Source organism: Gossypium hirsutum, chromosome A13, assembly GCF_007990345.1.
Source record: "Gossypium hirsutum isolate 1008001.06 chromosome A13, Gossypium_hirsutum_v2.1, whole genome shotgun sequence".
NCBI lineage: Eukaryota > Viridiplantae > Streptophyta > Magnoliopsida > Malvales > Malvaceae > Gossypium > Gossypium hirsutum.
Genome location: NC_053436.1, coordinates 106485704 through 106512779, shown reverse-complemented (window position 1 = coordinate 106512779; position 27076 = coordinate 106485704). Strand labels below are relative to the sequence as shown.

Here is a 27076-nt window from a genome sequence, read left to right as displayed (position 1 = left end):
TACAATATACACCTGTGATAGAATTTCTAGTATGTATAATGTATTTTTTTTATCATTATAATGGTGAGAGAGAAGAAAATAAATGATAAGATTTGGATCTGTGTAATTTAAATGTCAAATGGAAACTCTAACAGTTACTTCAAACAAAACTTGACAGTAAAAATAAATGTAATTTATTAACCATAAAAATGTTTAAATTTAAGAATACAAAGTAATCTTTAAATCGTGCCTATACTCAAATGTTTAGAAAACCCTCAAAAACAATTTTTCAAAAAAAGAGAATATGACACTTTAAAAATAATATTGCACATCTTTTTTAGTTTTATATTTTAATAAACTAATATATTAACTTATACAGTCTTAACTCGATTGTTATGTGTATTGTTATTTATGTAGGAGGATGTGGGTACGAGTGTCGGAGTGTGCTAAAACGCATTATCCTCCTATTTATGGATTAGGAAGGAGCTATGAATAATTTTAAGAATTGTGTCAAAAATAAACTAATATTAAAAAATCTATTTTGACAAGTTGAAGTCTACTCATCTTTAATGTGAGTCAATTTATAGTATTATTTCTTAGAAACACTTTTACACCAAAAAGCAGGTATGAACAAAACGTTAAAATTTTTTGCTTCTGTTTTTGATAATAAAAAAAAACTTTTGTAAAGCATTTTATCCCAATAATATTTTTAACAATATTTTTATCTCAAAAGTATTTTTTATCCAAAAAATATTTTTGATAAGTAATACTTAACTCAACTTAAACAATAACCCACTTGGTATATATATGTCACAAGAATGGAACGGTCCATATGGATTGGGTTATAGGTAGTAATATATAATATAAGATAATGTTAATGTATTTTTATTACATATTTTTTAAGGTTATCTTTTTAATACAAATCATTTCTATTGTATTTATATCATATTTTGTATGGTGAAACATGTCATGTTCAAAGCTACATCAATGACAACTTAGTCTCCACACCAATGAAGTAAGCGCTTGTTAGTCAAATCATTTGATAGTTGAAAAAATCCAAGTTTTCTGTTTTCTTTTTGGCTTTTGAAAAAGCCAAAATAAGTAAATTAAAACATAATTAATCAGCGTATTTAGTCAAGATTTTATGATTCTTTTTTAATTTTTTTTCCTTTCAAACATTGATTATCAACCAACTTGAGCTGACCCACCAATTTAATGGGAAACATCAAAGAAGATAAAATTTCATATGCAGAATTAACAAAAAAAAAATTACAAATTGAGTACACTAATTAAGGTTTGATGGTATGGGTCCTTTTAAAAATTTTTTGTCCAGGTGCAAGGATAGCCATTGGATCAAAACTGGTCTTCCTCTCCACAAATCGTGTCCATTGATTCCCAAAATGTCGTTTCCAATCCTCTTTTGACTGGTAGTGAGGGAGGTATAGCTTGAAATCCAAACCCTCTTTGTTGCACCACTTGATGATCTCGTGGTTTTGTGCCACCAATTTTTCCACCGTTGGACCCTTAGGAACGAACCGGAGCAACGCCACTATGTAGAATATTTCGCCTTCCGGTAGCACCACCGATGTCCGACTATCCCACCTGTCAACACATTTTAAAACCAACCATCCATAAATCAATATCAGACAACAATAAAGGTCTATGCTTATAAAAAGTACTAAAATTTGACTTATAATAACTTAAACTCAATTTAATAATTATCTAAAAATTCTGAAAAATTCGATTAAATTAATCCTGAAGGGGAGAAAATAGTTGCTGGAGCCCAGACAAATTATGGTGTCATTATAGCTTAGTTGGCGAATAAATTGGTTTGTCGTTTTATCAAATGGCCAAAAGACTGACTCTGAAAGTTACCTCTCTTGGAAAATCTCATTTCCCATAAAAAGATTTATCCTAACGTGTTGTCTGAATTTCAAACAATTCGGACAGTAAATTTCTTTTTTATCATCACCCGGACCCATCCCGTATCTTTGTCCCACTACGTACCTACATTATTATTATTTTTCCCTCTACGTTCGCTTATACGCTAACATCAAGTACAGTTGAGCTCAGAATAAAATGGTACTCTCGTGGGTCCTTCACACGTGTTACGATCATGTAGTAGGGGTGAAATGGAATACTTACTTGCTTCGCAAGAGGGGGTAGATCAACATGGGCCCACCGACACCATCTTTCAACATCTTTCTAAACACCGTTCGATCAAAATCAACAATACTTGATTTGGATATGAAGATATTCAACCAAGGGTGAGGGCTATCCCAATTGCCATTGGCTTTAGCGTGTTCCTCCACCTGTTTCACACGCAATAAAAACTCCACGTAACTAACATTCAACTGGAACTTCAACCGTTGGATGAATCCTAGCCGTTCAAGAAGTCTGCTTACGGCCTGCACGATGAATGGTTAAAATAAAAAGAAGGAAAAAATAAAAAATGATCAGTGACAATAATGTCATTTTAATGAAATTACAGATTCCAGAAGATGATGGGCTTTTTGGCGATTTGCGGACCCCCGGGGGGGGGGGACCAAAACGTCAGCCGAAATCTCAATGATCAGCCAGCTACAAACATTATACTGCTGTTTTATTTACTATTTTAACCTCGACAAATTCCCGATTTCACGAAACTGACAGAACCCGGAAAATACGAGAGAAGGACAGTAGCGTCACAGTCTTGTAATTAAACCCCCATAGAATGGGCACTTTCAACAGCTTTTTTTTTTTTGTGTGTCAGAAAATCCAATTAGAAGATATATCAACTGTATGGTCAGTTTCAAAACTATATAGTAATAATTCAGAAATTATTATTATTTTCTAAAAATAAATATTATTGGCCAAAAGATTAACGTTTTACTAGTGAACTTCTTTTACTGTTCCGGCGGGGATAGGGACGGACCCACCTTTATAAGGGACCCATTTAGAAACGGTCCCACAGTTTCCAAATTCAGGCGAAAGACTTTCTTTTTCCTCATCTAATCCATCATCGACGGCTACAAAATCAAGGTTCTATTTTGATATGATAAGAACTGATGCAGGAGATTATTAAGCAAAAAAAACATTGTTTACCGTATCTACTGTTGAAGGGCGGTCACTGTTGCGGTAATGGAGAGCCACTTCGAGGCAGTAGAGGACTGAGCTGGCGGTTTGAGGGATGTAAGCCGGGTTGAATTCATGGTCCGGGTCTAATGGTACGGATGGCCACCCATTGATTGGGTCGTCACTGTTGGAGAATACGAAGCCTTCCACGTAATCAAACGACTCACCTTCTTCCTGAGTCACCAGAAACTCAGCATCCCGAGTGAATTCTTCGAACTCAGTATACACTACTCTTAGCCATCTTACCTAAATCGAGTAAAAAAAAAAACTTCAAATAAACCCTAAATTACGTAGCGTAATCGAGTCAGTCATGCACTAAAAAAGGTTTTTTTTTTTTTGTTAAAATATACTAAAATGACCCACCATGTCCGGAGCTGGTTGAAGCTTAACCCTGGCTCGGGTTATAATTCCGAGCTGACCCAGTCCGCCGAGGGCTCCGAAAAAGAGTTCGGAGTTTTGGGTTGCGGAACAAACCGTTATTTCTCCTTTTCCAGTTACAACTTCCAATTCCGTTACATTCGATGTTTGGGGACCAAAACGGAACGCTTGTCCACTAACGCCAGCGTTGGATAACGTCCCGCCCACTGTCAAGCTGAGATAATCGGTCCACGACCTCGGAGCCAAACGGAACATCGAAACGCACCGTCTCAAGACGTCTTCCCATAATGCCCCGCCGGAGACGTCGATATAATGAGAGCCATCGATTGTCAACGGCTTGAAATGGTTTTCCTCCGTCGAACGCATGTCTATCACGAATCCACCGTCAGCCATCGCCTGGCCATTGATGGAGTGGCCGTTACCCCTTGCCGCAACCGTCAGGTGAGAAGTCTGTGAAGCGGCCTTAACGACCCGAGCTATATCCTCGGTCCCAGACGGTTTAATCAAAGCTAACGGCTTGACAGAGTAAAGACCACCGAAATCTTTACCAGCTACGCCGGTAATTCCGCCGCTCTCGATGGTGCCTTGGAGGTCGAGGGATTCGGATAGGGTGGAAACGTCGTCGTCGGGTATGGAATCGGCGTCGGTGTCCTGTACGATTCGTCCCAAACAAACTATCATCTTTGAAGACTTTGTTTCAAAATGGGAATATCGCCGGTAACTGTTCTCTGTTTTGCTGTATCAATTTTCAGTTTTCTGTTTCTCTCTCAATCTCTCTTGGTTTTTTACACAAATTAAAAAAAAGAAAAGAAAAGAAAAGAAAGATATTAGAGGAAAAATAAAAAAAAAAACTACAAGGGAAGCTTAGTTGTTTGATTTTAAACTTGTGAATCTAAAGGAAACAGTATATGAATTTAAGCCCTGCGATGCATAGTAAATAAATAAATCAACCCCCCTCGAGTTGATGAGACAAAATTTTGAAGTTTAGTATTACATTTTAACCCGAAGTAAATCAACTAATAATAAATTTCTCATTATATCTAGAGATTGTTGTATAAACTCTAAAATTAAAACATTTAAGTCATGTGAAATGGAAACAACTATATTGATTAGTTAAAATAGAAATATTAATATACACTTTTCGAAAAAAAAATTATTAATATATTCTTTTAAAATATGATTATAAAAATTATATTTGATTTTTTAACGATATATTTTTTTAATTCTTAAAAGAAATTGAAAATATATGATATTTTTGTATTAACATCATTAGTTTGTGTTGATGTGACATTAATAATCAAATTGACGATGACACATAGTAGTCTCTTAGTATGAGATGTAACAAATATAATAAAAATTTAAAATCTTTAAAATATATAAATTAATAAAAATAAATTTTTTTTCACATCAGGAATGAACTTGAACGTCAATTTGTCCAGATTCATTTTAGAGGTATTCTTTTAATAAGTTTATATATTTTTAATTTTTAATTAAATATCAAGTTATTTATAATATTTTTTAAATTAAAAATATATAAAATTTTAAAATATATTAATAAAAAACTATTGACATACTGTCTATCACTTCCCTTTAATTTAATGGGAAAAGAATCAATATATACTAAATATAAAAGGTAAATGTAATATTAATAATTGGAAATTAGAAATAAATAAATATAAAAAGAAAGAAAATATATAATTTCTGTTTTAGGGTATGCGAAATATGAGAAAGCAGAATAAATAAATAAAAAATCATAAATATGATTTGGTCATGATATGCATTCTATTATACCATGGTTTGGTACTAAATTGGGATGTTGTAAACTATAATGCTGTATATAGTGTAATTAGTTTTAAATATATTTTTAAATTAATATTTTTACAATAAATAAAGAATAAGAGTTGTTCGAATATCAATATATTTTTAATTCTTATTAAAAAAAATTTTGAGCACAGATCTTTATTACTCCAAGTAGAATTTTCCAAGTAATAGTTGATTGCTTACTTAATTTTGAAAATGGTTGAAGAAGGTAGAACTAAGGAGGAACAACGAGGAGAGTGGGGGTGAAGCTAGGAGGTTGGCTCATCTAAAGAGGTTGAGAGTCGAAACAAGGACAAGAAGACAGGCTGAATGAGATGACAATTGCTTAGAGTAATTTCAGGGTGTTGGAAATTGATCCTTTCTTCATCCCTAATCAATATATTTATAGGAGAGTTCCTCTTGCCCATTGGTATGACATAGTAGATTGCTATAAGGGAAAGTTATCCTCATCCAATACGTGAAGGACATGTACCATGGGGCCTATTCTATTATTCCTTTAATTAGCATGAGGTTGTTATGTTCGGGTGGGCCCTATATGACCTTGAAGGTATGTTTACACTTAAGGAGTATTCACACCTAAAAAATGGGTGGCTAACTCTTTCCGAGATGAGCGAATGGCCTTTCCCAAGGTTGCTGAGAAGGGTTGCTCAAGGGTGTGGGATGTTGGTGCTCCCTTAATCCAAACAGCTAGTTCATTAAGACATAAATTCAAATGGGGTCAATAAGGAGGTCAACGCTACTTTTGATGCTAACACATATCTTAGTGTCGTGGCGTTAGGGGCCAAAAATTTGCTGCTGTTGAGATTCTTGATTTGGTGGGGGTAATAATGACAATTGGCTGAGGTTGAGAAATTAGACAAGAGAACATCTGCCTCAAAAGATCGTTTTTGAGATCATGTGCAATAATAGGAGGATGTGGAGTGCCTAAGACCATTGGTGGGGTAATAATAGCAAGGTTGGTAAAGGGAGTGGAAAGAGAGATTTTAAGCGCAAACATGAACCGGGATAAATCCTCAATAGGGGTAACAACTGGTCGAGGTGTTGTTTGAGTGCCAAGGTTCTTGGTTTAGGTTGAAGGGAGTTCAGTGTTGGTGGCATCGTCGTCATTTGCTGGAGTGGAGGAGTTGGCAAGTTTAATATTGTTGTTTTCATTAAGAAGATTGTGGGTAGCATCATTCTGAATTTGAGACATTTTTTGTCAACGCTTATTACACCAATTGTTGATATAATGTACAACAATGAAGGAAGATAAGGAGGAACAATGGGAAGAGTGGGGTGGAGCTATGGAGGCTAGTTTACCTAAGCAGACTGAGAGCTGGAACAAGGACAAGAGGGTAGGCTAAATGAGATGGCAATTGTTTAGAGCAACTTTAGGGTGCTGGAAATTGATCCATTCTTCATCGTTGATCATGGTATTTATAGGAGAGATACCTTTTTCTATTAGTATGACGTGGAAGATTGCTAAGGGAAAGTTATCCTCATCCAATGCGTGAGGAACGTGACTCATTCTGTCATTCCTTCAATAAATATGAGATTGTTATGCTCAGGTGGACCCTGCATGACCTTGAGGGTGTGTTAAACCGGACTAAAATATAAAAATAGAGATCTTGGAGCATGTTAAATATATTTATTTAAATTATATATAAAAAAAACAAAGATTATTTCAAAATTTTCGTTTAGATTTTTGCTAATGAATACACTGTTTTTTATTAATGATTTATATTTGAAGATTTAATAAGTCAACACTCAACGGAAATATAGTTTATAGTTATAAGTCAATGAATTTTATATGATTGTGACAAAAAGAATTTCAAAATAAATATTTAATTAACATGAATGAAACCTTCGAACTACTAAACAGTACATTTAGGCTGAATGGATAATGGGAAGGAAAGAAAACTCATAAACCCATACAAGAATTTTAGGTTAATTTTTGGTTAATTTGTATTTTATTTTCTTACTTAAAAAAATAGGTAAATTGATCTTAGTACAGTACATTATATCAAAGAGTAAATTTTTTTTTTTAAAGTTCATCAATTTTTACTGTTAAAAACTGATCATATATGTTAGAATGCAGTTGTTTGATTATTCCATCAGGCATACTAGCTTTTAACTGTGAAAATGAAAGAAAATTTTAACAAAAAAAAAAGTTATTTTGCTCTTTAATCTAATGTATAGCGATCAATTTGTTCATTTTTTTAGTAAATAGGGCAAAATACAATCTAACTCCTAATACAGTGCCTCTATAATATTTTTACCGAGTATTAAAAATTCGACTACTGACCGGTAAATCTTTTATTCATTTTATAATCCATTAGTTATATGTATGTTTTATATTATTTGTTAATTAATTAAGGAAAATGTTGTTAATATTAATCTTATATAAGAAAATAACTTTTTTTAATCTAATACATATAATGTACATTAAATCTAATGATAAAATAATAAACTTTTAGATATAATAAAATAATAAGCTTTCGATCTTTTTAATATTTTCCCTCGCAATTATAGCTTTAATATTAATATTAAGTATGTGTAAGAGTGAAAAACATGTTAGGATTTTCTACTAGTAAAATCTTAATTGTAAATCTAATATTTTTTTATACAATATAAATTAGAGGTGATCATGGGTTGAGTTTGGGTCGAATTTAAGCATGTTATTAACATACTTCATACTTGTCAAAAAGTCTGGCCCGACCCAAAACGTGAGTTCAAAATTTTGCCTAAATCCGTCCATATTTGTAAAAGATTAACCCAATCTCATTTTAGGCACGTACACATTATTTTTTTAATTTTTTAAAATATCTATATTATATTATTTTAATATTTAATAATTTCATATATTTTTTATTTATTGAATTTTTTATATAATCATCTTAACATTATTTTAATCTTTACATTAAAGTAGTATTATATATTTAGTATAAGTTTTTTTTTAATGTGTTCTAAATTACATAATATAAATTATTATAAACTTAAAAACGGGCTGGGGTGGGCTGGACCAGGCTCGAGGCATATTTTAAATGGACCTAATATTTTTATCTAAATCCTCTCAATTTTGGGCGGACCTTCATATTTAGACGGGTAAATATTATATGAAAAAGTAATTAAACTATAATACAAAAAATATCAATATAGATACAAGAATTATACTATTAAAATTTGCACTGTGAAAAGAAGTTATATAAGCCACAACATGTAAAGAATTAAAATATTAAATAAATAAAAATGATAAATAAAATAATAAATAAATTAAACAAAGAGACATGAGAATCCGAGGTATAGCATCATAACTCCTTAAAAGCACAAATCAAATATGTGGAATAGCTTTTTGCAACAACAACCCATCTAATTAATTAAGTAGGATAAAGAGAATTAATGGTTGTTTAAAGCTTAAACCTTTACCTTTTTAATTCATTTAGTGAAATAAGTTTACTTTTATTCTTTTAGGATAAAGTTGTAGCTACCTAATCATATATTCATATAAGTAAGCATTGATTAAAAATGATCAAATGTAAGTTTATTAGTTGATTGGCAGGTTGAAATTAGGCACGTGATAAGGACGATGAATATGGTGACAAATGCGATGTTTAAATGGGCTAGAGATTACGTAATAGAGTTGCATGTCTCCACACAATCGTTTCCAATGGTGTAAGATATTTTGTTACAAAATCGGCGTTACATGATGGTAACTCAACTTCCTCTTTTGTAACAAAAAAACAAAACATGATCAAATGTAAATTTATTAATTTGATTATCTAATAATAACAAAATTATTAAAATTTAGGGTTGATATATTTTTCTAATTTCGTAAGTAGAGTTAAAAAATCGTTACGTGTATCATTTATTTTTTTTAATTTTTTTCTATACTTTACATTCCCTTGTCATCACCCAAACAAATATCGTAGTTCACACCATTCAAGATTGTTGTTTTGGTGCTAGGAATAGGTTCATTCATGATATGATTTAATTAGTTATTATATAGAGGATAGGAAAGGAATTGATTAAATATTTTTTAGTTTTTGTAAATTTTTGTATGTCCATAGTTAAAACTTCGTCAAGTGCGGATCCAGGGGCTAGCAGGGGCCCCGACCTCTCTTAAAATGAAAATTTTTTATTTAAACTCTTTATAATTTACAAAATTTTAAATTAATAATGGTAAAATTATACTTTGACCCTCAAAATGATAAGAAATTAATTTAATCTTTTAAAAAATTATAAAGATGTAGACTATTAAAACAGTGAAATTATATTTTTATTATTATAAAAATATAAAATTTAATTTCGGCCCAAAAATAAAATAATTTTGTATTTATGTCTTTGGCAATTAGGAAGAATTGAATGTTGACAAATTCACCACCGCTTTTGTTTGTCTTTAATGGCTTTTACTAATTTTGTTTTCCCGATATCCTTTTCATTTATAAAGGAAGGGGGCATAATGGTCAAAATGACAAGGACCATGCTGTCATTTTGGCATACCTAAATTAATTAAATCAATTTTTAATTGAGTGGCAAAGGTTTGGACCACATAAGCATCATTTAATTTTTTTCAAATTCATTTTCATTCACTCTAACTATATTCAGTGACGGAATCAGAAAAAATTTTAATATTTATAAAATTTAAAAAATTATAATAAATCAAACGAAAGAAATACCAAAATTTTATTAGAGCTAAAATTTTCTGATTAAGTACTGATTCAAATGAAATTAAGAATTTGTGAAAGAAGCAGGTTGGAGTAAACTTGTATGCATGATTGTTAACCAAGTATGTTTTTAACTCTAAGTGAGAAATCGTATAGGAGTCTATTGTTGTGGGACTTAATTAAAGTGGGCAACAAAAGTTAGATGAAATTAGAAAATTCCCAAAGTTTTTAATGAGGGATTTGTGGTGATTAAACATGCTTTTTTTGTACACCATAAGTCCAACAATGTGCACTACTAAGCTCATGGTAGCCTTTTCAAAAACTCTCTTTGCGTTTATTCTAGGAAAAAGCAAACCCTAGCTTTACCACTTTTGCACTTTATTTTTACTTAGTAAGACCATCATGTATCTACATCCTTACACAGGTAAACAGATAATGAAAAGAACCCCATGTATTATTAAATTGTAATGTAATCTTTAGCTCTTGATTTGCTTTCACATCGCACCAATCTTGCTTTAATTCCATCGAAATCACCTTACAAGAAGTTCTTTATTTGATAAATATATAAACAAAACAAGTCATTTGATCGGGTTTTACGTATACCTTTCTGATTGAGACGTGTTTTAAGGCCATTTTTCTTAACCTTTTATTTGCTTACATCTTGCTATGTCTAGGACCAAAATTCGTTGTTTTCGATGTAAATTACAAGATTAAGCAACGATGTTAGAGGTTTACTTTTGGGTTAATTAATTAAATTATAGAATTTTAAAAGGGTTAAAAGTATAGTTTTATTTTTATATATGCTTTTATTTTAGAATTTTAAATGGATTAAATTGAAAAGATTTTATTTTTGGATGTCGAAGTGCATTTTTACCATTAAATTAACTTATAATTTTAAAAACTTCAAGAGATTAAAATAATTTACCATTTCTTGAAGGGGCTAGAGCCCTCACCTATCCTCTTAGCAGCTTTTCGGATCATGTCATCAAACTATAACAAGAAACTATTTTGGATTTATTATGTCGAGTGTTTGTTTTTCTATAGCCCATTTAGAGTGGCTCATCTATATATATAAGGCACTACCCATTGATGTGACGTGCTAGGGGTAATCAGGTGCCATGTGTGGCAACATGTTATTCCCCTGAGGGTTACACATGTCCCAGATACCCTTTAAAGGATATGAGCAAACAGGGAAATACCATGCAAGTGGCGAGCACACGTACTAAGCGAGCTATTGGTCAACTAGCTAAGTTGGTAGTGAGCAAAACACTGGCTACTTTGCTGGATGAGTGGCAAAGACATGTGTCGAGCAATCAGGAGACCTTGATTAATTGAATGACGAGCATAGAAATATCAGGCGATTAAAATTTACATGACATGTTCTATATTATTTGTATAATAAATTAGGGTTTTGTTGTATCCATCAATATATATGAGATTGTGTGAAGCAAAATCTGTTGATTTTTTTACCATATTTCATTATAGATTTCGAAAGGTTGTTTATTAAGATATCATCTTTTGGTAGTCAGATAATAGACATATTACAATTAAGGTGGAAAATATTGGAGCTATGGATGTTTGTGACATCAATTTTCTTGTTTTTATTTGATGTGAACAAACGAATACAAAAAGTCACAAAGGCAACGACATAATTTGTGTACCTAAACAAAAGTATTTTCTTGTAATAATTATGTAAATTTTATATATAAAATAACATTAAAATCAAATTTTATGTACGAGATATAAATCAAAATTTATATACAATTATAATATTTATCAAACAAGTAATGGATAGTAAAAATCCACTATCTGCCAATACTGACAAGAATAATATTTCATTACAATGATTTAGGGTTTGAACATTCAACATTCCACTGTCATTATTCATGTTTTTCTTTTTATGGTGGCTTATCTTCTTTAGTTTCATTTCATTTAGATTTTTGAACTGATGTACAAACCCACCTATCTTCTCCTACCTTCTTCTAATTATTCATGCACTTTCCACCATTACATGTTTCAACATCATATCAAAACTCAAGCATATCTTGGATGAATCAGAACCGTCCGATTTGATATCTGTGGTCCTTTAGAATTTACTGTGATATACCATTTTGTTTTTTTTTACATTAGGGATTGTGATAAATTGGAGACAAAAGGTGGTGGTAACTGACCAAAATTTCCACTCTTTTGGTCAGTGGACAGTGTTGATGTGAAATGAATTCACTTACTGGCAACATATACATATGAATGAACGGCCTATGAACCCTAGCATTCATAAATAATAATAACAATAATGATGTGCTTGTACAAGGTAGATGATGATATTCAACTCATAGATAACATTGAAAGGGGGATTTTGCAATGATGATTAAATCGGATTGAGTTAGTTGATTGAGTTGGTTAGAGGAAAGAAATTTTGAATCGGTTTAATTGAAAATTAATATAGATAGTTTAAATAAGATAAAAAACCGATAGAATCAAATTTTTAATTTTTTAATATTATATTTTAAATTTTCAATATTTTTTAATTAAATCGATTAAACTAATAAATCAATGATTTAATTTAGAAAACCTTCCATTGAAGTCATCAAGTAGTTGTAAGGACAATATTGTTTGTTTCATCAAAGACAAAGTATGAGGTGATGCGAAATCTTTGCTTATTGTTGCCTTGCACTTATGTTTGCTCAATTCGGATGTCATATATGTATATAACATGAATATATATATTAAATGGGATGATTTGGGTAAAAATAAAAGTTTGAAAATTAGGTTTGGACAAAAAAATAAGGTTCGTTTAAAACACGAGTAAAGCCTCGGGTAAGTTTTTTTTGACCCGGTTTGGCCCAACTTAAATTTACAAAAAAAAATGTTACTATTTTACCAATGTTTTGTTATCATTTTACTATTATATTGCTACTATTTTATTGTTATTATTTGGATATTATATAATTTTTATTTTATTGTTAATTCTGCTACTATTTTAGAAGCATTTACTTGCTAAGTTGTACCTATCTTAGTGTTGTTTGAGTATAAATATTTTTTTAATTTATTTTCAATTTATTAGGAAACATTTATTTTAATATTTTTTATATTTTAAATTTTTATATAAAAAAATTTAATACGAACAGACCAAACCTAAACTTAGATAACGAGTTTAACAATTTTTTTTAGACTCGATTCAACCTATAATTAACTCTAATATAACCTCTAAATATATAAAATAAATTAAATATTTAACAATCCCCAAATCAAATATATATCCCATATTCACACCCAGATACGAATAACATACTGATAAATATATTGTAGCAAGAAAAAAGTAGGAAGGGACATGGGCTCGGCCACCTATCCTGGCCTGTTTTAAGCAAAAGTTATTCTAAAGACAAGGATTACGCCATTACGAGGCCCAAGGCATCATAATTCATGCAATATTTCTTCCCACTATGAAGAAAATCTATAGCCTAATCATTGATTATGTTCCTCACTTTTTTTTAGCATAATTTAATACTCCCCTGCATCACAGATGTCTAGTAAATGGTAAAATAATGCAAATTAAAGCAAACAGTAACACGTGAAATTTTACATTTATCTTATCTTAACGTGTAAAGATTAGTTTTTAATAATAAAAATGAATAAAAATTTTAATAAAATGATCAACTTGCTCTTTGGTGTAACGAATAAAGATTAAATTTATCTATTTTCTGAGTAGAGGAACCAAAATATAATCTGACTCTTAATATAGAGACCTTTACGATACTTTTACTTTTCATTTTCCTATCTTGAATAAGGAGAATCAAAAATTTATTTTTTAAAACCACCAACATTGGATTATAAAATTTTAAGATGGTTAAAGTATAATTTTATTATTTTATTAATTTATTATTTCAAAAAATTTTAAAAAAATTAATTAAAAATTTATTATCTTATTAAAATACAATTTTATCATTATATTAATTTATATTTTTAATTTTTAAAAAAAAACTAAAATAAAATTTTAATATTTTTTGGAGTTAAAGTCCTTATCTCTTGTGGCAATAGAAGGGAGTTGTCCGAACATAAAATTTGATATTAACAAAGATTTAAACAACATAAATCATTTGTCTTTTTACTATTAGGGAGTTAGTGGCACAATATTTGCTTAAAGTATGTCTTTAATATGTAAAATAAAAAGTAAGTACTTAATATGTGGTTTTTCAATGTTGATTGGAGAAGGTATAATATCTTAGGTGAAGAAGAAAGGGCTATCTTTGAAGGGTTTCACTTAGCATGGAATAAAAGGATTTCGAAAGTAGGAATTGAAGTGTGATAACGCTTTGTTGGTTAAAATTATTCTTGTAGGTGTTGCTGCAGATAGCAAGCTGACGGAACTCCAACTAATACATCACATGCTTATTCAAACCTGAGAGGTTCGTGTCAGACATATTCCTTAGGCGCAGAATACGGTTTCAGATCTTTTGGCCAAAATTAAATATCCAGAGTCATTGCGATTTCATCTATTGGAAAAACCTTCACCTTCGGTTAGTGAGTTGCTTATAGCTGATTCTAGTCTATATTCATTGAACTAGAGTGATCTTTTGTCTCGCTTATGCTATTTTAGTTTACCAAAAAAAAAAAAAGAAAAAAAGTAAGTCCCTAGTTTGATTGGTGAATAACAGCCATTGAATGTGTGGATGTGTAGCTTTAATGGTTGTTTTTTGCCCATAGAATTCAGTTTCTTCTTCTTTTTTTGCAGACATATGGCTGTCATCAGCACATATTCATTTCTTACACAATGCATTGAACCAGTCATTGGATGTGTTGGGTGAATCTGTAACATGAAAGATGCATTTTATTAGAGTGTCAGATTGAAAAAGAAAGCAAAACTGCTAGATCTTAGATTCATGTTCCACAATAAAAAAAATGCCAAAACAACAAAAATTCACAGTTAGTGTCCTATCTGTTTTACTAATTCTCATCAGCTGCCATGTTCATGATGTCAAGCTTTCTTGGTTCTTAGCTGATAACCGTTTCAAAAGCTCATAAGTAGTAATCATGGTTGTTGCAGACAATGACATTGAAGCCCACCTTGGTCCTAATCCCCTGTAACAAGCCGCCAAACCACTTTCCTTGACCAAATTCCTCACTGTCTGTAACATGGTCAAAGGTTTCCTTACCCCATTCTCTTCTTTATCCAGGACCTGTAACCTTGTTTTAATGGTGTCAAGTGGGGTGGTGATCAAAGCTGAAACACCACTAGCCATGGCTGCACTTAGCCCTTGAACAGCAACCGCCGTGGCCTTTGACTCAGACCGCCTAATATTATCAGACCAACCAAGACCACCATAAATGAGCCTGTTTGCAACAGAGTAAGATGCCCACCAAACAGCATTAGATGGTGCATATGTCAACATTGAGATCCCAAATCCCCTATACAACCCTTTAAGACCATCTGCAAATAGGATCTTCCTAAAGGCATCAAGGCCATTTTTATATCTACAAGGACTAGCATTTGGGGCTTGAACCATGAGCCTTTGGCTCACAACATCGATTGGGGTCCAAACAAGTTGTGCAGCCATGGCTGAACTTAAACCAGCAGCAGCACTAGCTATAGCAGTGGCTGTTGTGTCTGAAAATCCTAACCTAACAGTGCTACTGCCAACACTGGTCTTGGTTACCTCAAGGGCTCCCATGTAAAGTGCTCGAGCTGGGATTGTTCCCATTAAAGTTGTACCAAAACCTCTATAGAATCCTCTTAATCCTTCACATCTCATAATAGAGAAAGACATTTTGAAGCAAGAGATTTGAGTGGATGAAACTTGTTGTCGGGTTTTTAACACCATTGCAGGGTAAAGACCAGCTGATGCACCTGAAAAAAAAGCTGCACCGAGGAAGAAGAACTTGGATTTATCAAGCATATGCCAATCTATATCTGCTGGAACATGAATGTCTGACCCTAAATCATCCTCACTTGCACTTAATTTCATTCTATACAATTAAAGCTACCAATTTGTGTGAGTGGAGAAGATGATCACCAAAAGGCAAAGAAAAATTGAAGATTTGAGATGGGTGAAGAGGAAAATTGGAAGGTTTTTTTGTTGGTTTCTTTTAAGCTTTTGAAACAACTAAATTTGAGAGCAAACTTAATCCAAAAATCCCTGATTTTATATTTGATTCTTACCCAAAAAAAAAGTCAAGAAAATGGGAAAGACAGAGCTTTAACAGTAGCAGAGAGGAAAGGGGACAAGATCATAGGTTTCAGCAAACGGTTTCGAGGATGGAGATAATATCACAGACTTTTTTAGTTTTGGGGTCAAATTCTGCTATCAGTCCTTATATTCTGTGTAAGTTATGGATTTAGTCTTTATACTTTAATTTCAACAATTTTAGTCTTATACTTTTTGAATCTATACCTTTTCGAATTTTGAAGTTTTAGCCATGACCCAAACGATAACAGTTAAATCCATTTTGTTAAATTATACTATTAATCATATATTATGCATAAAGTTGTATTCATCTATGTTCTTTAATTAAATCATTCTTAGTTCTACACTTTTTTCTAATTTCAAAATTTCAATCATAATGTAAATTGACATGGTATTACATATATAATAATATGTTCGGCACATTAGATTTCAGAAATAACATAACTTAACCTAATGAGTTTAATAGCTTCCATTTGGTCAAAATTGAAATATTAAAAGCTTGAAAATTACAAAGACTAGAAATAAAGAAAATAAAGCACAACATACATACAATACAAGGACTAATAACAAAATTTAACCATTTTGTTTGTGTGCTACCCTCTTGTTTTGGAGCTTTAACTATGGGTGTCTTCATGGATGCGAAAGCAACACTCAGCGCCCATAGGCTGAGTGAGCTGCTTCGTCAGGCTACCATTGTTAGTTGAGTTGTCACTTGTCGGTGCCTATAATTTCATAAAATACAATCTTTCCTATATATTTTTTTTATATGATTTTTAGAAATACTCATAATATAATAATTTACTTCAAAACATCTGAATTTAAAATTTTTCGTATTAAAAATAATATTTATATTAATCGAATTAAGACTTAATTTACACTTTTTTTTATTGTTTTAGTTGTAAGGGATACAAGTTGCTGAAAGTTACCAATATACATTTGGATTATCTTTTCAAGTTATTTCTATATATATGTTAGCTCCATTTTCAAGTCCAGTCATTTTCAAATTCAATTGATGTACTGCTTTGATTAAATGAATATTGCTCAAACATCTCAATCAGCCTCCAGTTTAAGGATTTTAAGTAATAATAAAATAAATGTTTGATGGTTTTTTGTGATGATTAGTTCAGTCCAAGAATAGTTGAGAGATGTTGATTCGAGTGCGGTTGAGATGAGATACATTATTTTCTTATTTAGAAGTTAAGGAGGGGTTATGAATAGTTTTAAATATTATGTCAACAAAAGTAAATATGATAAAAACTTATAATAAAATTATTTTTAAAAAAAAGAGATAGAGCTTTGCAAAGATAATAACAGAGAAATTCATCTTTTAGTTGCGTCACATCGATTCAATAGAACTTTTATCACTCTTAATTCGTCTTCATGTAATATTATATATGAATTTAATTTTTTTTTACAATTTTATATATGAAATATTGATTGTATCATATTTTCACAAACAACTAACATCATTATTGATATATTATCATTTTACATCTATATATTGCATGCCCAAATAATTATACTTACCCAATATAAAAATAAATTGATGTCTTTATTTATTTAAATGTGTACGATTGAATAAAAGTCAAAATTTCATGTATACATTTAATTACAATCAATGTTTCATGTATATAATTTCCTCAAATCAAAATTCATCTATCAAATATAATTTTGATATTTTCCCAGTTTTTCATACAAAATTTCTGACTTTAGTCCCTTAGAATATTTATATTTTTGTGTCCATCAAACACAAAATTTCAGACTTAATCCCTACTAAATTGACACCAATTGGGTGGGTGTAGATTTCATTTATATAAAGTAGCAGAGAGTGATCCCATTAAGATATTTGGGCTTACTTTGATGTTGGGCCTTAACCTTTGATAATGTAGACATAACAGTAGGCATCTCAAGACCCCAAACAAAATTGAGATATAAAGAAAAAAAATATGAAAAATAAATCCATGGACATGAAATATATAAATAATAATAATATGTTACAAAAATATAATTTTATTTAAAAAAAAGTTATCTCTCTTTTATGTTTTTAAATGTTCGAGTTTAACATATATTTAAATATATCCAACACATATTTAAAAATAACTCGAAATTAGAATATGCATAACATTTCTCTTACTTACAAGAAAATTTTACATTATCTTATTGTAATCTAATTCTTGTACGTTGGATTTCTAAAGAAGAATATAATAATGAAAATACCTTCCTTAAACGGGTTTTTTTTATAAAAAATATATATATATTTAATACTTAAAAACCTAAATAAATACATCATAAATAAGACGTCATTAATACATGACATTATCCAAATATATTAATAATGTTTTTCTTTTCTAAATATTCTTTTTCCTTTTCAAGAACCAATTAAGCAACAGTTTTTATGTTTTGATTCCAAATATTGTAAATATTAATATAATATATTAATAAAGATGGATACATCTCTTTCTAAAAATAAAATAAAGTGTGAAGACTGCCTTTCTCCCTAAGCAAGCAATCTATACCAAAGTTCTTATCATTATTTATCTAATTAAAATTTGTTGATAATATTCTTATTCTAAAACCCATTCTTAGGCAATATTTTTTTATATTAAATTATGAATCTAGTGGCATTAAGCAATATATATATATAAATTTAAAAAGAATAATCATACTAATATCAAAGAATTTTTTATTCATACAATATTTTGATTTTTGAAGAATAATCCATTTAAGGATGTATAATTAAATATCTATATGTTTCCCATTGCATGTAAAAACTACTAATATATAGATATCTATGGCAACCCCTATTTATCATCCTTACTCCTTATACTTTTCCATATCTCTCTCAAAGTTTTGCTTCTTTTTTCTCAGACAGATTAATTTACACGATGAACCTGTTGAAGAAGTGCTGTTCCTGTTTCAGGAAAAAAACTGAAGGTGCCCCAACCTCAACTTCGGATCCAACAACTGACTTCAAAGGCCAACCTCGTCTCCCCACATTCGCTGTCCCCAAACGCTACGATATTCAACTGAAACCCGACCTCGCGGCCTGCAAGTTCGAAGGCATTGTCTCCATCGTTGTCGACATCGTTGCCGACACTCGTTTCATTGTCCTCAATGCTGCTGCTCAACTCCACATTAACTCTGATTCAGTCTACTTCTCCGATCCTAACTCTAATAAGGTCAAGCTCTCTACATGCAAGTAAAACTTTAGTCAACTTAATAGGATATTTTAGTCATAAAGAAACTATAATTGTCTTTGGCTGATTACATGTTAAACAGGTATTTGAGAAGCCAAAAGTAGGGCAGGTCCAAGCAGATGAGATTTTGGTGTTGGAATTTTCTGAGACACTTCCCAAGGGTATGGGAGTTTTAACTATTGGCTTTGAGGGTGTCTTAAATGAAAAAATGAAGGGATTCTATATAAGGTATATATATATATTCATCATTTCACATTAATGTTTTTAGAATCTATATGAACGAAATTTTCATAATTTGAAATACAGTACTTATGATCACAATGGTGAGAAGAAGAATATGGAAGTGACACAATTCGAGCCAGCTTATGCAAGGCAATGCTTTCCCTGTTGGGATGAACCATCTTTCAAGGTCTTCTTCTTTTAACTTTCCTTTCAAAGTTTCATGTTGACATTGTTGATTAATTTGTTTCATGTTTTTTTAACAGGCAAAGTTCAATATCACATTATTGGATGTTCCATCTGAACTAGTAACCCTTTCAAACATGCCAGTGGATGAGGAGGAACTGAATGGGAACCTGAAAACAGTTTATTATCAAGAATCACCGGTGATGTCTACATATTTGGTTGCTGTTGTTATTGGTTTGTTTGATTACATTGAGGATCATACACCAGATGGGATCAAAGTTCGAGTGTACTCTCAAGTTGGGAAGGCAAATCAAGGGAAATTTGCTCTCCATGTAGCTTTGCAGACACTTGGTTTTTATAAAGAGTATGTAAATATTCTATAAAGTGGGAGATTTTGCTTACAATCTGTTTGACATTGTAGTAATGAGTTTTTTTACAGTTATTTTCAAATGCCATACTCTCTTCCCAAACTGGATATGGTTGCAATCCCTGATTTTGCTGCTGGGGCAATGGAGAACTATGGCTTAGTTACATATCGTGAAAACGATTTGCTCTTCGATGATCACCATTCGGCTGCTGCCAACAAGCAGCGGATTAGTACATATGCTGTTCCACCTCTCTATATGTATGTATAGGTGCAGAAAATGTTTGACTAGTGTACTTGGTTGCTGTTAAGGTAACAACAGTGGTGGCCCATGAATTGGCACACCAGTGGTTTGGAAATCTTGTAACAATGGAATGGTGGACGGACCTGTGGCTGAAAGAGGGCTTTGCAACTTGGGTATGGGTTCTAGGTCTCACCTTTGTTATTGCCACTTAGCACTAGTGTTCTTGTATTGCTAAGGATTGTGTATTTTCAGATGAGTTACATGGCAAAAGATAAGTTGTTCCCAGAATGGAAAATATGGACACAATTCTTTGATCATGAGTCTAGTGAAGGTCTTAGGTTGGATGGACTTGCAGAATCCCATCCTATCGAGGTGAATATATATATATAATCTTTTTACGTGCAATTAACAATATATATTTGATCTTAAGCATATATGTTGTTTTACTTTGAAGGTGGAGGTAAACCATGCCTCTGAAATTGATGAAATATTCGATACAATAAGCTACAAAAAAGGTGCATCAATTATCCAGATGCTTAAAGGCTATGTTGGAGGTCCACATTTTCAGGTTGCTAAATACTGGAACCTAATTCTGATATTATTTATAAGTTTTATCTCAGACTCAAGAGTTGATTCATTTAATCTCTTGATATCAGAACTCACTTGCTACATATATAAAGAGACATGCATGGTCAAATGCAAGGACAAATGATCTGTGGGCTGTTCTTAAGGAGGAATGTAACGAGCCAACAATGGACAAGATAATGAATTCATGGACAAAACAAGAAGGGTATCCAGTTTTGTCTGTGAAAATGAAAAACCAGACATTGGAAATTAAACAGGTTTAATCATGTTTTGTCTATTTTCCTGAACTTCACTTTGAACTGTTTCATTGTATTGATGATTTGATTTTGGCAGTCACGATTCTTATATGCCGGTTCTCGTGATCGTTGTCAGTGGATTATCCCAATCACTTACTGTTGCGGAGACTATGATAGCTTGATAAGCTTGTTGATGGAGAAAAAATCCGAAACTTATGAGATTAAGGATTTGCTTTCCAACATTACTGATCCAGCACGTTCTTGGATAAAGCTCAATGTTGAACAGATTGGATTCTTCAGGGTGAAATATGATGATGGCCTGGCGGCTAAACTTCGATATGCAATAGAACAGAAATGCTTATCAGTAACAGACAGACTTGGTACTTGTTTGAACACATAGACGTAAATTGCAGTTGCATACATCATTTTTATAGTGCCACATTGTGGATGTAACGAATACTGTCGTAATGTTATGTATTATGTTCAACAGGCATTCTGGATGATTCGTTTGCGCTTTGTATGGCACGTGAAATGTCCTTGACTTCCTTGCTTACCTTCATGGCTGCCTACAGGGAGGAACTTGAGCATACTGTGCTATCTAACTTGATTAAGGTAATATGAAGTAACGATGCAGGTTTTATGACACCTCTCTCGTGTTACCGTACGCAAACAAGGGAGGTACTTGTGCTCAAGGGGCCTTGAATGAAGGGTGATGGCTAAATCCCGGTGTGTATGGCTATGAGGGGAGGCGTCTTAAAACCCGAACGCTACGAGTTACCTCTTATCTTTCTTAATCTTACTTCAATTATGCTTCTAGCTAGCCCTGATTTTGGATCCTGTGTTTCACAGATAATTGATAAAATTGAAAGGATTGTTGCAGATGCAAGACCCAAACTAATGAATTACATCAAACAATTTTTCATTGGCCTTCTCCTACATGCTGCTGCGTAAGTTATTCAGATATTGAAGTTTGTAATGACCAAAACCAAACCTGTTTTCGTTGTAATTTTCTTACAGGAACTTCGGTTGGGACCCAAAACAAGGCGAGAGTCATCTGGATGCGATGTCGAGAGGAGATATTTTCACTGCACTCGCCGTGCTCGGTCACGAGGAGACGATAAACGAAGCGAACTCGCGATTTAATGCCTTCTTGAACGACCGAAACACACCTCTCCTCCATCCTGACATAAGAAAGGTTACTTGATCTCAAGTTTAAAAAAAATAAAGAATTTCATCGCAGCAAAAAAGTGATTTTAATCCACCATTTATGCTTGGTTCCAGGCTGCATATGTAGCTGTAATGCAGAAAGTCACCTCATCAAACAAAGCAGGCCTTGAATCTCTTTTGAAAGTTTATAGAGAAACTGATATAAGCCAAGAAAAAATCCGGATTTTAGGTAAAAAAATCCTTTAGTACACTTTCAGACTATTCAAATCTATAATATTTTTCCCCCTCTCTTTGTAGGATCATTGGCATCTTGTCCTGACGAGAGTGTAGTTTATGAAGCTTTAAACTTTGCATTGTCCTCCGAGGTATTAGAATTCGTAGTTCAAAACTTAGCAATTTATCTTTTATAAAAAATCAAATATCTAATCTTCAGTGTTGTTTAGGTTCGCAAACAAGATGCTATATTTGGACTTGCTGTTAGTAAAGAAGGACGTGAAGTTGCTTGGAAATGGCTCAAGGTAATAACTAATAAAACCAACGCCACTCCATAACACTCTTGATCTTGATCTTGTTCTTCTTGTTTAGCTGATGTTAATTTCCTTTTTAATTACCAAAAACAGAATAACTGGGATAAAATCTGGACAACCTATGGATCTGGGATACTATTAACTCGATTTGTCGGTCCAATCGTGTCGTCGGTTTGTGTCCCTGTCGTATCTATTACAATCTTTAGATTTCTCTGAGGCTCGTTGCGTTTTTAACTTTGTTACGTCTTTTAATGCTTTGACAGTTTGCTTCATCTGAGAAAATGAAGGAAATAGGGACGTTCCTTGGTAGGACAGAGGCTTCAAAGGTTAGAACCTTGAAACAAAGCATGGAACAGATCTATATCAATTCCAAGTGGGTTCAAACCATTCGAGATGATAAAGATCTTGCCGAGGCTGTCAAGAAGTTGGCAAACAAATAAGCCCAATGCATGACTTTATATATATATACTCTTTTCTTTTCTTTCCTTCTCCCAAACTTGTTTGGAGTGTATTTTAGTGTTGATTTGTCTACTAAGTTATCATGTAAATGAATAATGAAATATATATTTGAGATTTGCATTTCTTTAATCTAATTGTGGGAGGGTTTAGACAAAAATATAGACCCGAAAAATGATTTGGGTAAAAAAATAAAACCCGTTTAAAAAAGGGATTTAGCTTCAAGTAAGGTATATTTAACACTAAGTCTGACCCAAATTCACAAATGGACAAAAAAAATGTTATTTTTTGTTGTTTTAATGTTATTTTCTTGTTGTTTTCTCCCTATTTTGCTACCATTTTACTATTATATTACAACTATTTTATTATTATTATTATTTGTATATTGTATAACACTTATTTTATTGTTAATTTGTTAAATTACATTTATGCTAGTGTTATTTACGTATACATCTTTTTTAAAATTTATTTTCAATTTGTTGATAAATATTTGTTTTAATGTTTTTAGTATTTTTGATATATTATATATATTTAAAAATTATATAAAAAATTAATACGAGTGAACCGAGCTAAACTTGAATTTTAACATTTTTATCTAGGTCAAAGTTGGACAAAAATTTTTACCCATTTTTTGGGCCCAGCCCGGCCATTAGCAACTCTAATTATTGATATTGATATAGTTAGGTAAGTATATTAATGCATCTAAATTTTCTAAATTTATTCATTCTAAATATATTGATTAAATACATATATTTATGACATCACATTTTTTTATGATTAAGTACGAATTAATCAAGCCAAATGACGATGGTGATGGTTGTGATTGTGGTGATGATGGTGATAATGATGATAAGAAATCGAGTCTATTTACCCTTCATGTTTTTGACCCAAACATTCCTAACAAAGGTGAATAAAGCTCCTTTCCCAGTTCCAACTCAGCAAACCTTCTCATCCATCGCCAACAGCCGATGCACCATCAGCCGCAAAAGCAACAAACCTTCCAAATCAGCTTTTAGATTGGAACTAGAAAAAAGTTAGAATTATATAAAAGAGATAATTATTTGTGATTAACAATACATAGGATTTTATTTAAAAAAAAAAAAAACTATCACATGGAGTTTCCTTTTCTTTTGGAATCAAAGAGAGGGCACTACACCCTAATAAAACTAGCTATCCGGGTTGGGGTGCAGGTGACATGGGCAAAAGGGTGTTCTAAGCTTGTGATAGTCAGGCTGCAATTGGAATGTTGCAGATTCACCAAGATCATGACTCGCCATTTTCCCTAGTCAGAGATATTAAGCAGTTTTGTTCCAGGAATATGCAGGTGAATTTAGCCACATCCCTCAGGTAGCAAACCAGATTGCTGATAAGATGGCTAAGCTTGCTGAGCAGGGACAGTGTGAGTTGCACGTCTATGATATGGCTCCTTCGTAGGTTTTGGATCTGTTAAGTTTTCTATTTTTAAATTTAAAAATAAATGCGAGTATTTATTTATAAATTATTCCTTCTTCTTTTTCATTTATTCATGAAATGTAATATTATTATTTATTAATAATGCATAAAATTATATATTAACAATGAATCAAATGCCGATTGAGTCTTAACTCGATTGGTATGAGCATTATTGTCAATGCAGGAGGATGTGGGTTCGAGTGCACTAAAACGTATTATCCTCCTATTTATAGATGGGGTAGAGACTATAGATTATATAAATACTTCAATTGAAGTGATTGTCTCTCTCTTATCTAATGTCGAAGTTTTTATCACAATTTATCTAATTAAATTTTGTTGATAATTTTTTTATTTGATATGTTAGGCAAACTTTGTAAAGCTAAATAATAGTTATATTTAATTGTAAAATGAGGTAAGTTTTTGTCTAAATACCAATGAATTTATTAAGCATACGAAATGCTTACCTAATTTGTTTTCCTTTTTTCCTATAGATTGTTAACTTGCGGAACATGCAATGCGAGTCATTATAAAACTCACACTATCCCATGATTGATTCGATAGTCTTTTGATCATTTATGGGCTCGGTTATGTGGCATGTACATAGGTGTTGTTTTGTTAACCTAAAATGATGAGCTGTTTTGAACTTTGCATATTGTCTAATCTTGTGAAGTTAATGTCCATTTGAATATGTGAGTTGGTAATGTGTTGTGCCCTGTGAATGATATTTATAATTGTATGATCGGGCATGATATAATATGGAAATGGATGATATTTAATGGTTTAAAGGAAATATAGTATAAGATAAGTTTAAATAGGTGGAATCAGTATGTTTTGGTGCCAAATTGTGGCATATTGGATTGATTGATTGAATTGGCTAAAATGTGATGTTTTGGTTTGATTTTAGAGTGATTTTGTACATGTAAATGTTGTGCAAAATGCACTTATTTTTCTGGGTTGAAAGTTTAACATGAAATAGGTATTAAATGGCTTAAGTTGTGCCAAAAACAGAATTTACATCGCAATGTCAAGCAATGGTCGTCGTGACGAGACCTTGATTTTAGCCCTGACGTGACAAGAACTCCTTCGTCACAACGAAGCGAGTCAGTATGTCATGTCGTAACAAGGAACCCACTCATGTCACGACGTCGTTTTAAAATTTTGAAAATGTTGCAATTTGATTCTTATTTGATTCCAAATTAATTTTAGAACACATGTAAGCTCATATAAGACCCGAGAAAGGTTGTATTTGATGATTGCGAATTGAAATGGTTATGCTTGCATGATTTATGTTTTAATGTGAATGTTAATCGTCCGTAGTTGCTCCGATAATGATTGTAGCATCCCGTAGCTTGGACTCGGCGATCGAGTAGGTAAGAAATGTTACATTTAATGGTATCATAACTATGGTTTAGTCGATTCTCAGACTAAAACATAGCATTACCGTATGTTGAGTGTAGAAATACACACCACAATAACAAGTGATAGTGCGATGCCTTCTAATCCAAATTGACTCTATTTTTCTTATAGATCTATTTTTCTTATAGATAAACCATGTCAGCTAAAACAAATCGAGTCGTTTCTGATAAAGTTGAAAGTAGTATTCTTGTTTTCGAGCAGGGAGCTGCTGTTAGTTTGCCTATTCTATAAGGGCTAGGGAATGAGGCAAGAGATGTCTTTTTCCAATTGATTAATTAATGGGCTACCCCAATACTTGGGAGCTACTCCTTCAACTTCGTAGCTGCAAATGCACCCTCTTCTCCTGATTGTGTCTTCTGTGGTACTCCTTCGTTCTCAAGGTCCTAATCTGGTATCTAAAAGTCGTCCACTAGTTAATAAACTCAGTGAATGTAGTATGGACAAATTTAAAGGCAAAAAGAAAGACATACGTAAGAGAAAAAGCAAGATGGATCCAATATCTGAAATTCTAGAAAACGCAGTATAACTAGGTCATTTATGATACCTTCACTTAAAAAGTCGAGAGGTTTTGTGATTAAAACGGGAAATGTTCGCATTATGGATAGAACGATTTGCAAACATTGTGGGAGAAATCACATAGGTTGGTGTAGGTTTAAAAGTGGAGCTTGTTTTAAATGTGGTTCCAAATAACATTTAAAAAAAGATTGCTCAATAAGAAAAATGTCCAAACAAAACTATCTAAGGTCTCAAGCTACAACGGCGAGCCCTTTGGCCCTTCCTAAACATGATACTTTCTATTGGAACCTTGATGCTAAGGGCATCTTTTCAATGTCAACAACCTATGAGATTGTTGAGGGAAGGATGATAGACGATGCCAATTAGATAGATGGTGCGAACGAGTTATGGAATG

At 32.1% G+C, this 27076-nt stretch overlaps 3 protein-coding genes across 3 annotated transcripts; 1 reads left to right on the top strand and 2 right to left on the bottom strand.

Annotated features, from left to right (window-relative positions):
• Positions 1 to 1210: 1210 nt before the first annotated feature.
• Positions 1211 to 4480, bottom strand: LOC107893390 (cytokinin dehydrogenase 7). The gene is made up of 4 exons (XM_016818365.2): positions 3457 to 4480; positions 3064 to 3339; positions 2125 to 2387; positions 1211 to 1581 (listed from the first exon to the last, which is right to left on the bottom strand). Exons 1-4 carry the CDS (start codon positions 4150 to 4152, stop codon positions 1269 to 1271), a joined length of 1548 nt encoding a protein of 515 aa, XP_016673854.1. The 5' UTR covers positions 4153 to 4480; the 3' UTR covers positions 1211 to 1268.
• Positions 4481 to 14737: 10257 nt separating this feature from the next.
• Positions 14738 to 16249, bottom strand: LOC107893391 (solute carrier family 25 member 44). The gene has a single exon (XM_016818366.2). The coding sequence runs from the start codon at positions 15896 to 15898 to the stop codon at positions 14903 to 14905; it is 996 nt and encodes a 331-aa protein (XP_016673855.2). The 5' UTR covers positions 15899 to 16249; the 3' UTR covers positions 14738 to 14902.
• Positions 16250 to 18770: 2521 nt separating this feature from the next.
• LOC107893393 (aminopeptidase M1) lies at positions 18771 to 23430 on the top strand. Its single transcript, XM_016818367.2, has 18 exons — positions 18771 to 19296; positions 19397 to 19542; positions 19621 to 19723; positions 19800 to 20083; positions 20159 to 20320; positions 20404 to 20500; positions 20580 to 20699; positions 20782 to 20895; positions 20984 to 21169; positions 21246 to 21528; positions 21639 to 21760; positions 21998 to 22095; positions 22166 to 22343; positions 22430 to 22544; positions 22613 to 22680; positions 22759 to 22833; positions 22936 to 23013; positions 23106 to 23430. Exons 1-18 carry the CDS (start codon positions 19003 to 19005, stop codon positions 23280 to 23282), a joined length of 2700 nt encoding a protein of 899 aa, XP_016673856.2. The 5' UTR covers positions 18771 to 19002; the 3' UTR covers positions 23283 to 23430.
• Positions 23431 to 27076: the final 3646 nt, after the last annotated feature.